The 12697-nt window shown below is 47.0% G+C and overlaps 3 protein-coding genes across 6 annotated transcripts in view; all 3 read right to left on the bottom strand.

The window, feature by feature from the left end:
* Positions 1-263: 263 nt before the first annotated feature.
* Positions 264-1004, bottom strand: LOC117138098 (CDGSH iron-sulfur domain-containing protein 3, mitochondrial). The gene is made up of 4 exons (XM_033299954.1): positions 893-1004; positions 688-832; positions 518-611; positions 264-456 (listed from the first exon to the last, which is right to left on the bottom strand). Exons 1-4 carry the CDS (start codon positions 938-940, stop codon positions 333-335), a joined length of 411 nt encoding a protein of 136 aa, XP_033155845.1. The 5' UTR covers positions 941-1004; the 3' UTR covers positions 264-332.
* Positions 1005-1559: 555 nt separating this feature from the next.
* On the bottom strand, positions 1560-2906 carry LOC117138095 (aldo-keto reductase family 1 member B1). Its single transcript, XM_033299945.1, has one exon. It carries the CDS (start codon positions 2732-2734, stop codon positions 1799-1801), a length of 936 nt encoding a protein of 311 aa, XP_033155836.1. The 5' UTR covers positions 2735-2906; the 3' UTR covers positions 1560-1798.
* Positions 2907-5678: 2772 nt separating this feature from the next.
* LOC117136363 (rap guanine nucleotide exchange factor 4) overlaps positions 5679-12697 on the bottom strand; it is a 36248-nt gene continuing 29229 nt past the window's right edge. For all 4 annotated transcript variants that reach the window (XM_033297234.1, XM_033297237.1, XM_033297236.1 and 1 more), the window contains 14 exons: positions 12521-12618; positions 12174-12260; positions 11964-12105; positions 11717-11909; positions 11076-11221; positions 10728-10872; positions 9664-9840; positions 9278-9439; positions 8107-8468; positions 7783-8036; positions 7553-7723; positions 7221-7354; positions 6613-6962; positions 5679-6553 (listed from right to left, as the gene is read on the bottom strand). In XM_033297234.1, the coding sequence (XP_033153125.1) occupies positions 6426-6553; positions 6613-6962; positions 7221-7354; positions 7553-7723; positions 7783-8036; positions 8107-8468; positions 9278-9439; positions 9664-9840; positions 10728-10872; positions 11076-11221; positions 11717-11909; positions 11964-12105; positions 12174-12260; positions 12521-12618 (2549 nt within the window). In that variant the 3' untranslated portion in view covers positions 5679-6425. The remainder of the gene's footprint in view (positions 6554-6612; positions 6963-7220; positions 7355-7552; positions 7724-7782; positions 8037-8106; positions 8469-9277; positions 9440-9663; positions 9841-10727; positions 10873-11075; positions 11222-11716; positions 11910-11963; positions 12106-12173; positions 12261-12520; positions 12619-12697) is intronic.

Consider the following 12697-nt stretch of genomic DNA (forward strand, 5'->3'; position numbering starts at 1 on the left):
CCGGCTTTCACATTATATCACTACCCACGGACAAGTTACTCCAAGCGGAAACTTTCACCCCTTCATTTCTCTTCTCTGATCATTGTAAATAATTTGTTAACACACCAACCACCACACCACTCACATGATAGTCACCTGTGCTTTCGACAGACACAAGTAAATGTATGATTATGCTCACACACCACAGCATCGCGGAGCGTTGGTGCGGTGTACCACCCACGCCACGATCTATAATCTAATTCTAGAATAAAAACATGTGTTGCTTGATTCAAAATTAATGCATTTCTCATTTTCGCACACGGGCAGGGCCCTACAATCAATCAATCCTAAATCTATTTGACGGCGCTTTGGATGTGTGGCTGCTTGTGGGTGCCGTCGCAGAAGGGTCTGTGGGTGGTCTGTTTGCAGTTGCAGAGCCAGTAGTCTCCCGACTTCTCCACCTTGAACCGTATGGGCCTGGAAAGCACAGGGGTATTACTTCGTCGGAGAGCTCTGGTTCGAGCACCTATGTACATACCTCTGCTTGATCTTTAGGAACTCGTTCTTGTGCATTCCATCGCAGAGGGGCTGAGACTTGGACTTGCCGCACAGGCACCAGCTGTATGTTTTATCTGTTGGGATCGCGAGTTGTGGTTATGTAAATACTTGTTCTCTGCGCACCGGCAGGCTGCGATTTCTGAATAGTACCTTTGTCCAGGTGGATCTTGAAGGGGCGCTTGTCGAAGATAGCGCCGTTCTCCTTTTGCAGAACGGCCGTTTGCTTATCCTCGAGCAGGTTACTGGGAATTGTTTTGGCCGAGTCCACCGGTTTTGCGCTGGAACTGTAGCATGCCTGCATGGGAGTAATGTGTTGATATCAGTGGGTGATCTTTCTTGGCTGTGGGATGCCTACCTTGAGCAGCCAGGATGCCCCTAGGTTCCGCCTTAGTATCATTGACATGCTAACGCTGATTTATTTTTGTTCTTTATTTAAGCTAATGATTGCAGTGTCGAAAGTATCGATATGTTGTCATCGGTGGTGATGGTGTCGCAAGGTCGTACCACTACTTTTACCAGGTTAAAATGGGCTTATGGGGAGTATGGGGTGCTACTGCATACATTTACATCTAAATTTGTACAGAATACGTCTTTTCTGGCAACGAGAAAGAAAATAAATTGCAGATTTTCAAACTGGGCAGTGCTGCCAGACCGCCCAAGCTGAATGCACAGTGGTGCAAAACGTTTGTGCTGAATGTTATCGGCAGTCACTCCTATCGATGCTCTATCTGTCGTTATCGCTGCCCAAGGTCGCCAATTTGAAATTTGATTTCACAATTCCAGAATCTGTTCTACTGATAAGCGGAGATATGATTCCGATGCGCCTGGAAATGTCTCTCCTCGTTTGCAGGTATTTTGGCGTCTATCGCAGACATTCATCTGAATGAAAGCTCGTTATGTGCCCCATACTTGACTCGGAATTCTGAGTTCCGACCGACGGGTGCACACGCCGAATTCTCGCAGATAACACGATTTATCAAGCGGCCCCGTTAGACAAACTGATTAGCCCGACCGCCCAGAGATCTTCTACGTAATATACTTTATTTTACAATACAAATACTACATATGCGGGGTGTCTTACGAACCTCTTCCAGTAAAATATAAAGGGAAATTAATGCATCGGTTTACCGGAAACCTCTTTAACTTTGAGTTAACAACTAAAACAAAACACCCCTCTTGGAATACCACAGTCGTTTCGTTTGCATTCCAAGCCAATCCAATAACGGCGAAACCGAGATTTCTGGGACACCCCTGAGCCTGTCTAAAACTCGTCGTGGAACGGGTAGTACTTATGTCCCGACATTCCCGAAAAGGGCACCGTGCGCTGCCCGGTGTGATACTGCTCCATGCCGGCGACATCCTCCGGACTCAGCTCGAAGTCGAAGACGCGGAAGTTCTCCTCGATGCGGGCCTTGTTAGACGACTTGGGCAGTGGCACCACGCCTAGCTGGACCAGATAACGCAGGCAGATCTGGGCCGTGGTGCGGCCGTACTTCTTGGCCAGATTCTGGGCATGCTCGTCGTAGAGGAAGGGCGGCCACTGCCGAGCGGGCTGGGGACGTGCCAGGGGGCAGTAGGCGCAGATGACCAGTCCGTGGCGCTTGGCATGCTCCCGGAGCTGGCGCTGTTGGAAGCCTGGGTGGCACTCCACCTGGTTCACCACCGGCCGAATGCGGCAGTTGGCTAGCACTCGCTCCGTCTGGGCGGCGTTGAAGTTGGACAGGCCGATACTACGCGTCAGGCCCAGGTCCACCAGCTTCTCCATCTCGCGCCATGTGTCCAGGTAGTCCACGTCCGTCAGCTCCAGGGTTCCGTGCACGTTGCTGTCGTTGTGGAATTTCTGGCCCACCGGCATGTGTATCAGGTAGAGGTCCACGTACTCCAGACCCAGGTTGCTAAGGCTCAGGCGGCATGCGCGCTCCACCAGTGCAGGGTCGTGGTGGATTCCGCCCAGCTTGGTGGTCACAAAAACCTCCTCGCGAGTGACCACTCCCTCGGCGATCTTCTCGGAGATCGCCTGTCCCACCTCAGCCTCGTTCTCGTACACGAAAGCGGTGTCCAGGTGCCGGTAGCCCACGTCGAGGGCGTGGCGCGTGGAGTGGTAAGCGTCCGACTCGAAGGACTTCCAGGTGCCAAGGCCCAGAGTCGGCATCTCGCGCCCGTTGTTCAGCCGGATGGTGGGAGCCAGATTGGTCATCGTGTCGCTGGCGCTGATAATTAACGCTGTGTAAATTGGACGCTTCTAAGTCTAAACCAGTGCTACTACGCCTTTCTCGCGATCCAATCTCTATCTGTTCCAGCTCGTCGAAAGCTTCGCGGACAACTGTTGGCCCGCTCAGCCGGTTTCGATGATTTTGTCACGGCGGCCGAGCAGCTGCTGTGTCATCCGGTGACGTCACGGACAACGCGCGGTTCTTCCCACCAGCGTTGCCAAGTTGGCTTTTTCCCACTACATCTGGCGTTTTTCAAAAGCTCAGCGCGGGAGGAATTGCGGTCTAACATCTGGCGCGATTTATAACAATATTTTAAGGTACGCACATAAGTACGCGTAATTTTATCGTTTAAAAACATAAGCACGACATTAATTGAAATCAATTTCTTGGAGTTGTATAGCATAGCTGGCGATTCAACCATTGTTGAATCGATCGCGAGTGTATGGCAGTGTTGCCTAGCGACTAGCGGGAATTATACATTTAGAAAAGCTCAAAGTTAGCCGGAAAACGATCAGGTAATTATTTGGCTAAAACAAGTCCAGGGGTGATCAACTCGAAATGTTTAGGACCTGGATTGCAAGGTTATTTCATAGGAACTTAAATTAGTTTGAATACAATTTTGTTTTAAAGCCCTTAAGTGTATAAATTGAAGCAAAAACGCAATGCATTTTTAAAATTACACAGATTGAATTCCGATTCCATTGCCCAAACCATCAAGAAAAGTGACGCTTTCAAAAATAAAAACCAGTAGGAGCTTGCTAACACATAAATCTTTATTCGAATATTAGTTGAGTTCAAAATGTTAGACATTCAAAGATATATCTTGTTACTCTTAGGTTCAACATTTAGGGTATATTAGGCTATTGAAATATCTGCTCTGCATTGCACAAATCTCACTTCGGGGTATGGGCTTTGTGGTTAGTAGAATATGTAACTGGTAGTATGGCTAAAAGATCGCTGCTTCTGCTGCACATACCATAATCGATGGATTAATTACTTCTAAGTGGTTGTTGGTGTTGTCTTCTTGCTGTGAGCTCTGGGAGCCGTCTCGTCATCCCCATTACGAACTATTTAATCTACTTTGCTATTTGGTAGGTAAGTAAACTTCGAGATTGTTTTGCGTTAGACATGTAAACACTGATTTGAACATTTATTGGTTAGAACAAGTTACGGCTCAAACATTTACTGACTGATTACGACTGATTGGCTTTAGCTATATCTTGGTAACGGAGGTATATACGTATAGCATGAATATATCTTTTTTGTGCATCAGTGAGTTACCCAATGATGTCGAATTTATGCAAGTGCCTAGGCTATATTTGAGAAATTAAAAGTTCGTAGAGTTAGGTTTTGAGATTGTCAAATCGAATCACAAGTGAAATTGGAAATTTTCCCTTTTGGAGTACTTGCATATTTGATATATGTACTATATAGCATGTAAATTGTATTATTGAAAGTGCACAACAATAACAATAGTGGTGGTGTATTGTTGGTATTACGTCTACATAAGTAGCAGTACTAAAAATGTAGAAACATTTTTGGTTTTGACACGTAAGGAGTTTCCGTTGTGGGAAACGATTTCTTAACACTAAAATAGTTTCTACGGTCCATATGCTAGATTAATGCATCCGCTAGATAAATATTCCTAGGTAAATGTACTTTGCTTGTGCCATTAGCACCAAAGAGTTGGCTTATTTCGAATATTTCCTCAGAGGATCGTAAGGTTGCGTCGGGTTTAAAACGCCTACACAATTCTATGTGAGTGATTCTGATAGATTCTACCCGTTTCCGTAGCACGTGGTGTAGATAAAGTAATTAATGGCTTTCCAACTCTACTTACAAACTGTACCATACTAAAATTGGTGTTGCGTTGCTTGTAAATCAATTCGAAATTTTTACATCTCATTAACTATGAACTAAAGAATATTGTTTCGTTTGAATCGGTTCGCTATATCTATAAAAGTTTTATTGAATATTCGTTTGCATTTGCTTTGTTTTATTTTTGGAGGAGAAACCACTGGATTATAGTTGAATATTGATTGATTTTGATTGGTTTTCGTAAAGAAAAGTGTTAATTAATACGACAATTACATTCTACGCATCATGGTCAAAGTTTTGGTTACATCTAGGAATGGTGTTTACGTGATAAATCGTTGTTCGAGAGACCTTTACTTGGGAGAGGAGTTGGGTTAAATTGGTAACTACAAGTACGATTACTAAATGAGGTTGTCTAATGAAGGCGAAAAAGGATATAGTCGAGTCCCCGACCTAAGGATAGTAGATAAAATGTATTTACTATTCACATACCCCGAAATTTATATAGAGTTCCGGAAATTTATGATAATAATAAATAGTTTACTTTATGATTAGGAAATGTGTTGGCTTAAGCAAATATTAAAACCGCCGATGATCACGATGCTTGGGCATTTTGTTGACGCAGACGGACGTTTGTTCTTTATCCGGTCGGATTATAGATAGTTAGTTCATAGGATCAAGAATATGCCCCTCTTTTTCTACTCCTACCGACTATAGTAATACCTTGGATATAAATACATATCTTGTACAGTTGTGTTCAAAAAATAGGTAGTGTCAAAACCACGTATTCCATAATTACATTTTACACCCACAATTTATTGGACCTAAGGGAAATCCTTTAATAGTTAGAACAATTGGTTGATTGCATTTTCATTGAGAGATCTATGGTAAGAACGACTTGTTGGTAAATATTCCCCATATTTTAAACACAGTTGCACGTGTAATAAATAAATGTAAATATTTTTCGTATTTCTATATATGTATGTACATAACTACAACTAATAAGGTCCCTCTCCAGTGTTTAGTTATTTGAATGCACTTGCATTTGCACTTTTTTATCTAACGTAGCATAAAAAAGGCATGCACTTTCTACAAAATAAAACGAATTAGGGCTGTGTGTAAATAAATATTAATAAATGGTTTCGTATTTTATTTGCGAGTTGCCGTAAAAGGAAATGGGGTGAAGGTCTACCAAATGAAAATAAGATTGGAAACTATAAATAAAGTAACTTATGCGCTACGTAGCTTACTTGCTAATAACTAGCTGTAACTAGACTGTTTAATAGTTGGTTTTAGTTTAGGGTTTATAAAAATATAGATTCCATGCTCTCGGATACGTAGTACAACTTTACAAATTATTCTACCAGCTCGCGCGGGATTTATAGAGTAATGGTTTGTGGGAAATTATGCAGTATAGTTGTGTTTGTTTTGATGTTGCCTCCTATAAATGTTTAGTATCACACACGTCCAAGTTTTGTTTTTATTCGTTTCGGGTTCCGCGGGGAATTCCCGAATTTCAAATTGTTTTCCATCTTTTCCATCGTTTTGTACTAAAGCAAAAAGTTTATCGTTTGCATTAAAATGCGTTTGGGTTTCAGTTCATTAGAAGATTGAGATAGTTCCTAGTCGGGTCGTAGATATAGTACACTGTAGCTTAGGCTAATGCGGATGCAGATGCGGATGCGGATGAGGACGAAAGTTGGTCCGGGCTGTGGTGGCCGTGGCCCAATTGGCTTTCGGAAAGCAACAACAACCCGGCTAAGCTCATAACTGTGCAGCTAATTGCGGTTGATTAACACACACTAGGGTTAGACACTTAATACGCGCTACAGGCTAATCGGATGACAGCTCCACATGGGCTTAGAGCTTCCTGGTGGGCTCCACCTTCTGGGACATGGCGGTGAGTACCCGCTGGTTGTCGATGACGCGGAAGCTGCTGATGTACGACCTCACCTCGCCCTCGCTCTTCGGCGACGGCGGTTCCAGTCCTGTTCCAAATCGAAATCGATGAGCAAATTACATTTCAAGGGCGGGTTATTCGTCTTACCCAGACTCCTGGAGCGACAGAAGCGAATGGTGCGCATCGTCTGGGCCATCATGTGCATCTTCTCGAAGTTCACCAGGCCGTCCAGACTGGTCTTGTTGCCCTCGTGGGCGAAGGTCATGTCCTTAAGCAGGAGCGGCATGAAGGGAATCAGAGGCGGCTGCAGCTTGCCCACGAACACTCGGTACGCCCTGTGGTTGCGACTGGGGTCGATCAGGGCCTCGAACTCCTGGAAGATCTTCCTGAACTTCGACGGAATCTTCTCCCATGTCTGTTGCAGCCTGGACACCGCCATGTTGGACAGACCCATGACCACAGCGAAGAAGGCGTTCAGGTTCTGGTACTCCTTGCAGCTGTAACGAGATAAGAACGTTTACTACTCTGTCTTTGGCTGGAAAGGATGTTCCACTAAACATAAAAGTGGTGTTAGTGCAATAAGGATATGTATTAAACATTTAATTAATACTATGTTACTAATTTATACTAATATGATAGATAGTAGTTAAGAACACGATTTTTAGTCTTCAAAATATATGTTTTCAAAGAAATGCACTTCAATTTTAAAATGAGTTAATGACAGCTCACTTAACAGTTGAGTATTTATAACTTACTATGCGGCCAGCTTGATGAACTTCCGGACCAGACCGACGCGTTTGCTCAGACTGGGAGTGGACACCAGTTCGGTGACAATCCAGTACTGCACCTCGTTGAATCGGCGCAGGAACACATCCAAGTTGGCAGTGATCTGCGGGTGGGAGTGTGAAATTCATTAAACATATGGCCCTTTAGCTTTGGGCCATCTTTAATAAGTTCGAGTGGCAAAACTCTGGGCTAACTCAATTTGCAAGCAGATGACAAATGGCTGAATTTTGCGGTCAGCGCCTGGCAGGATAATTACCCAAACGAGACTTCTGAGACTTTTCGGCAAAGTTTGCCTTCCTACCTTGCCAAAGTGATGCCGCCCGAAGGTGTGGTAGAGCAATTCGTATTCATGGACGGCCCAGAAGAGGTCCCACTCGAACAGGGTGATGTGGTAGGCCAGCTCCTTGGTGCTCAGTATCTCCAGGTCGATGTCCACGCCCTCGGTGGGGCACTCCTGCTCCTGCAGCTGGGTCTGCGGAATGAGCAAGGATAACAAATGGTCAGACAACATCCAAGTTGGTCGGCGCTTACCAGGGCATCCAGGTGGTCCTTGACGGAGACGAACAGGCGGCCGTTGAGCGACAGGCCCGTGGGTATGCTGACATCGTTGTCCTTGAACACGGACCGCTCCCCGTTAGACTTCACCTCGACGAGGACGAGATCTTCGGGACCCCGGTTCAGCTGCAGCTTGTCGGCGGCACACGCTTTGATGAGCTCCGCCGTGGTGTGCATGGGGAATCGCAGGGTGCAGTAGGTGTGGTCGGCGCAGTAGACGCGGAAGATGACTTAAAAAGCAGAGTCGAGTTTACGATAAGTGATACCAGTGTATTAAATCACTATTGAATGGACACCTACTATCATCATCTGGTCGGATGACCGTCTTTGAAGGCGTCGCATTGCCACTGAAGAGGCAGATGGGCTGGCCGTTGGGCGGGAGCTTCCACTTCTGGCCGGCGTTCTGGTTGCGGTCCTCCTGGTAGCGCGCCATCTGGGTAAGCACGTTGTGCACTATGCTGGTCTCCTCGTTCAGGTCGGGATCGGCCTCCACCTCGGCGGCGAGGTCCTCGATAAAGTCGCACACGCTGGGCTCCTCGAAGGCCGCGTGGCGTACGGCCATGACCCACTTTTGCATGAACTGGATCACGCGCTTCTTAAAGTTGATTATGTACTCCCGATCCTCGGGCGTTTGGGCGTCCTCATGGGCATCGCAGTGGAAGGTGCACGGCGGTTAAGGCGGAAACCAATTTCTTTTGGGATTGTGAATCGGATTAAGAATGGGATTTTTTGGGTCCTGAAAATCTGTCCGTCGCAACTTCTTGCGCGCTACCTTACCGGGTCAGTCGGTCCCAAAGTAGGTTTCCCGTCTTGGGAATCTGGTTATTGATTTCTGTCCCGCATTCCTGCTAACCTTATTGCTCCGCCCTGCCTGCTTATTAAACTCATCACGTATTTCGATGCAGATTGTGAGATTAGTTTCAGGCATCATTGACCAGAGTTATCCCCCCACTGCCCACGGTCCTCGCCCAACCATCCACCATCTACCTTCACCCCCACTGAAGCAGCGCGAAAATGCTGACCCAAGTCATCATTGTGGCTTTGTTTCGGCTGAAGTTGGAAGCGGAAGTGTTGCTTGTTAGCATTTTCTGCTACACTCGAGCCCAAAAGCCACCCGAAAGTCCGGCCCCCCCGCACCCACTCGCGCTGGTCGGGATCGGGGTCATGTGTGGAGGCTTGCGTGCCGGCGGCACTTAAACTGTCGCTGTGGAAATGTTTTGAATTCCCACCCAGGAGAACGTGACTCGGGCGCGAGATGGACGGCATGAAGAGTGCGTTTCTGCAGTTTAAGTGCAGCCTGACTGTCGAGGACCTAGCTAAACGGACCTTGGAAACACTAGGCTTCCTACATGGGGACTTAGAGAGCTTCAAGGCGAGGATTAAGCTCTGGGACGTGGCTGGAATTGAAAGGGGGAAAGACTAAAGGGCTTACGGAATTTTTCGGTGATTTTTGTTGTTTTAAAAAGGATATTAATTGGCCAATTCATCAACCAGCTGAACGACGGGCATGAATACGATGTGTGTGAGCAGGAAGTCGTCCAAGAAGGGATCCATTCCACCCACGGACTGGCCCAGTCGCGTCTCCAGCAGGTGCTCCAGCATCTTGGCCGGAGTGCCCGACATCACCGTATATCTGTGGGGTAAGATATTCAAATACATGTAGATGTTAAGGCAAAAAGGCCAGGTATCTGGGCTTAGAAGTTGAGTGCTGCTTTAAATGGGATGTATTTCCCTGATCCGAAGATGCCAGAAGGGAGAAACAAAGCTTACATTCCGTCACACAGCCGTAACCCATCAAATCAAACTCCAACTTCCAGTTAAATTTGAAGGCACATTAAAAATTGATTAGACACTCACTTAAATGCCGAATGCTGTCCACGTTGCTTAGCCACGCGCTCGAGCACTAAAACATCCTTGCCGTGCTCCTGCAATCTCAGGGTGTTGGCCTCCACATCGCGCAGTATCCGGTTGAAGTGTTCCTTGTCCACGCGCAGCAAGTGGCAATTGTTCTCCTTCAGTACGATGGTAGCAGCTCTGCGGGAAGAGGGTCGGGGAATTAGATGTCTCAAGGATCTGCCTATGGGCTGGATGTGTTTGGAGGAACGTTTGAGCAGCCGTCTCGTGACTTCGTCCTGGGTAGCCACACTTTCATATGGGGAAAACGCGTAAATAGCCATAAATGTGCACTTGACGGTATGTCGACCCCCGCAGAGTTGGAAATATTTTAAATTGGATTTCAGCGGCAGATGCACATGCAGTTGGCAAACAAACTCAATTGATATATGCGGAATTATTGCCTGTATCCTGATACGAGCGACGTGGATGGCAGCGCTATTTATTATATTTGTTGAAGGCAAACAAGCTCTTTGACTATTTTAATTAACACAAAAGCCGAGTGGGAGCTTAAACTAGTTATCCTTTCATTGGGGCATTGAAAACGGAAGTGCACGCATACGGACTAATAAGCCTGCAGACAAACGGCAGTTGGACTTCCTCTGCTCAGCTCCCAACCCATGGAAACAATGGCAACGAATTCCATTCTTTGGCAACTCTTTGATAGTTTCTGCCTTTGCCATCCGCTCAAGCGTCGGCTGGCGAAATGGCTTACAAATTGGACGGGGGCCTTGGCCGATACTTTGTTTCAATTTGAATTGTTTGCCTTAAAATCGCACACAATGCCGCTTGTTATCTGTCGCTGTTGCGGAGGAGCTTGTGGCCAGTTATCTCGACCGTTGCACCAAGTGGACTTGTTCAGCCCATTGTGGCTATGCGGCCATTGTCGAGTCCGTTGTGCTGTCAGCCCACCAGGAGGAGGAGGTGGGGACCACAGAAGGGTTTCTCAAAACTTTTGGTCGGAGAGACGGACCAGTCAGTTAACAATTGCTCGATGGAATCGCCGCAATTGGTGCGCCATCACTCACCTGGGTGCGTCGTTTATCAAGGCCAGTTTCCCGAAATCATCCCCAGTCTTCAGAGTGGCAACAGTTCCCTTGCCGTGTATCACAACGTCTACCGATCCCTTGAGTAAGATGTACCAGGAGCGTCCTTCGTCGCCTTGATTGAATACTGTTAATGGGTTAAGAGTGTTAAGGGATAAGTCTCGTTGTTGGATGGAATGACCCATTATTGAGCCATAATTAGCCGGGGCTTAATTAAAAAGTTTCCCAACTTCTCCCTTCCCGTTTCCCATCCCATCGCTCCCTTCCTCCGCTTTGGAAAATCAGAACTCCGCCGCCTGGGAGCTATTAATCCTGCGGCCGGATACTCACATATTGTTCCCGCCTGGGCATGAGCCTCGAACACGAAAATCGACGAGAGCTCCCGCTTTATGCTGGTCGACAAGTGGGAGAGTGCGGCGATGTGGACCAGTTCCTCGAAGACCAGCTCCAGCTCCTCCGATGTCCGTTCGTGCGAACTGCGAATTAAGGAATATAAGAAATGAAGGGATCTTAATCGATTTTACAGGTGAGAATTTATTATGCGGACACAGTGCATTGAGCATCGGACCCAACTTATGGCATTAACAGACTCATACCTATACTAATATTAAAATATTTGAATATTTAATTATTTTTTCATTACTCTGTCAGTTCAACTTCCTTGAAGTAACTTTGTAGTAAGTTTTAAGTAAGAACTAAAATTGTAATATCTTTCTTGAATACGACAATTGTCAGTATGGGAATCTAACGACTTAATTTGTATTAATTGGTTTCCCGCTTTGTTTTAATAGTTCCGACGTCTGTGTGCGGAAGTAATAATGCACCACAAGTAAATTACTCATATAGCTAATGTCCGTGGGAAACGACGTAAATAACTCTTTGAAATATATTCCACGGTTTTCATTACTTTGATAAGAAAGTCTATACTACAAATCCTTTGTTTTTGTACCCAGTAAAGCCGGCGTACTTACGGTTTGCGCAATATCATACGCAGAGTGGCGTCCGGTCCGCGCTGGAAGAGTGCGCTCAGCGCCTCGCGGATGTGCTCGTTGGCCGCTCCGAGGTCCTCCGCCTGGGGCACGCCCGCTGCCGCCGTACCGCCCTCCTCGTCGAGGCGAAAGCGGTATAGGAAGCACTTGTCCTTGAAGGGCTGCTCCTTGTTGACTGCGGAAGTGCACCGATTAGGAAATGGAGTGCGTGGAGTCGGGTGGAACTTACCGTGTGCGAGTACTCCTTCCTCGAGGAGCGCCTGCCACATGCCAGCCGCCTGGGCGCGGGTGTGGACGATGGGCGAGAGATTGACCAGCCAGTCGACGAGCTCGGTGCCGGGGGCGCACTTGCGGATTAGCTTGCCGGAGACCTATTCAGGTGGCTTGATTAGCATCCCAATGATGACACCTCCCACTCCGGCACTCCGGGCACACTCACCTTGCGATCCTTCAGACAGCTCGAGTTGTCGGCGACGAGTAGTGTGCGTAGGGCCCAGCCCATGCGGTTCATAGCAGGACTCGGCGTCTGGAAATGTCAAACTCTTTCAACTTCCGTTCTCGAAAGTCCGGAGCGAGTGTCAAAGGCAGAGGAAGTGACCCGAAAGGAGACCCTTCCCCGCGCGCCCACTCATGGAAACCACATAAATATTTTGTAATTCCCCTGACGGCCTCTGGAGCAGCAAATTAACTCATTTGTCGTCGTCAATGTCAGGACATTACATTTGTGTTATTTATGCGCGTTCCACGGTGGAACTCCGCTGGTTTCTTTGTGCCCTTGGCTCTTACCTCGGTGATGGGCAGCGCTGGGTTCGGGTGGTCGGGGCTGAGGGGTCGCTTCGTGGGCGATGTGGCTGCGGCTGTTGCTTGTACACTTGGTCCAAAACCTGAGGAGGCGGCCATGGTTCAAGTTAGTCGGTTAAGTTACTTTAATGTTATGTTCAATAGCTCAGCGCAGTCAGTTTC

The sequence above is a fragment of the Drosophila mauritiana genome, chromosome 2R (assembly GCF_004382145.1).
Source record: "Drosophila mauritiana strain mau12 chromosome 2R, ASM438214v1, whole genome shotgun sequence".
In the NCBI taxonomy this organism is placed as follows: Eukaryota; Metazoa; Arthropoda; class Insecta; order Diptera; family Drosophilidae; genus Drosophila; species Drosophila mauritiana.

Coding starts and splice junctions, on each gene's coding strand:
- LOC117138098 (XM_033299954.1), bottom strand. CDS start 940: ATGTCAATGATACTAAGGCGGAACCTAGGGGCATCCTGGCTGCTCAAG. Junction 612..687: donor CAAGATCCACCTGGACAAAG/GTACTATTCAGA, acceptor CGATCCCAACAG/ATAAAACATACAGCTGGTGC. Junction 457..517: donor TTCCTAAAGATCAAGCAGAG/GTATGTACATAG, acceptor TGTGCTTTCCAG/GCCCATACGGTTCAAGGTGG.
- LOC117138095 (XM_033299945.1), bottom strand. CDS start 2,734: ATGACCAATCTGGCTCCCACCATCCGGCTGAACAACGGGCGCGAGATG.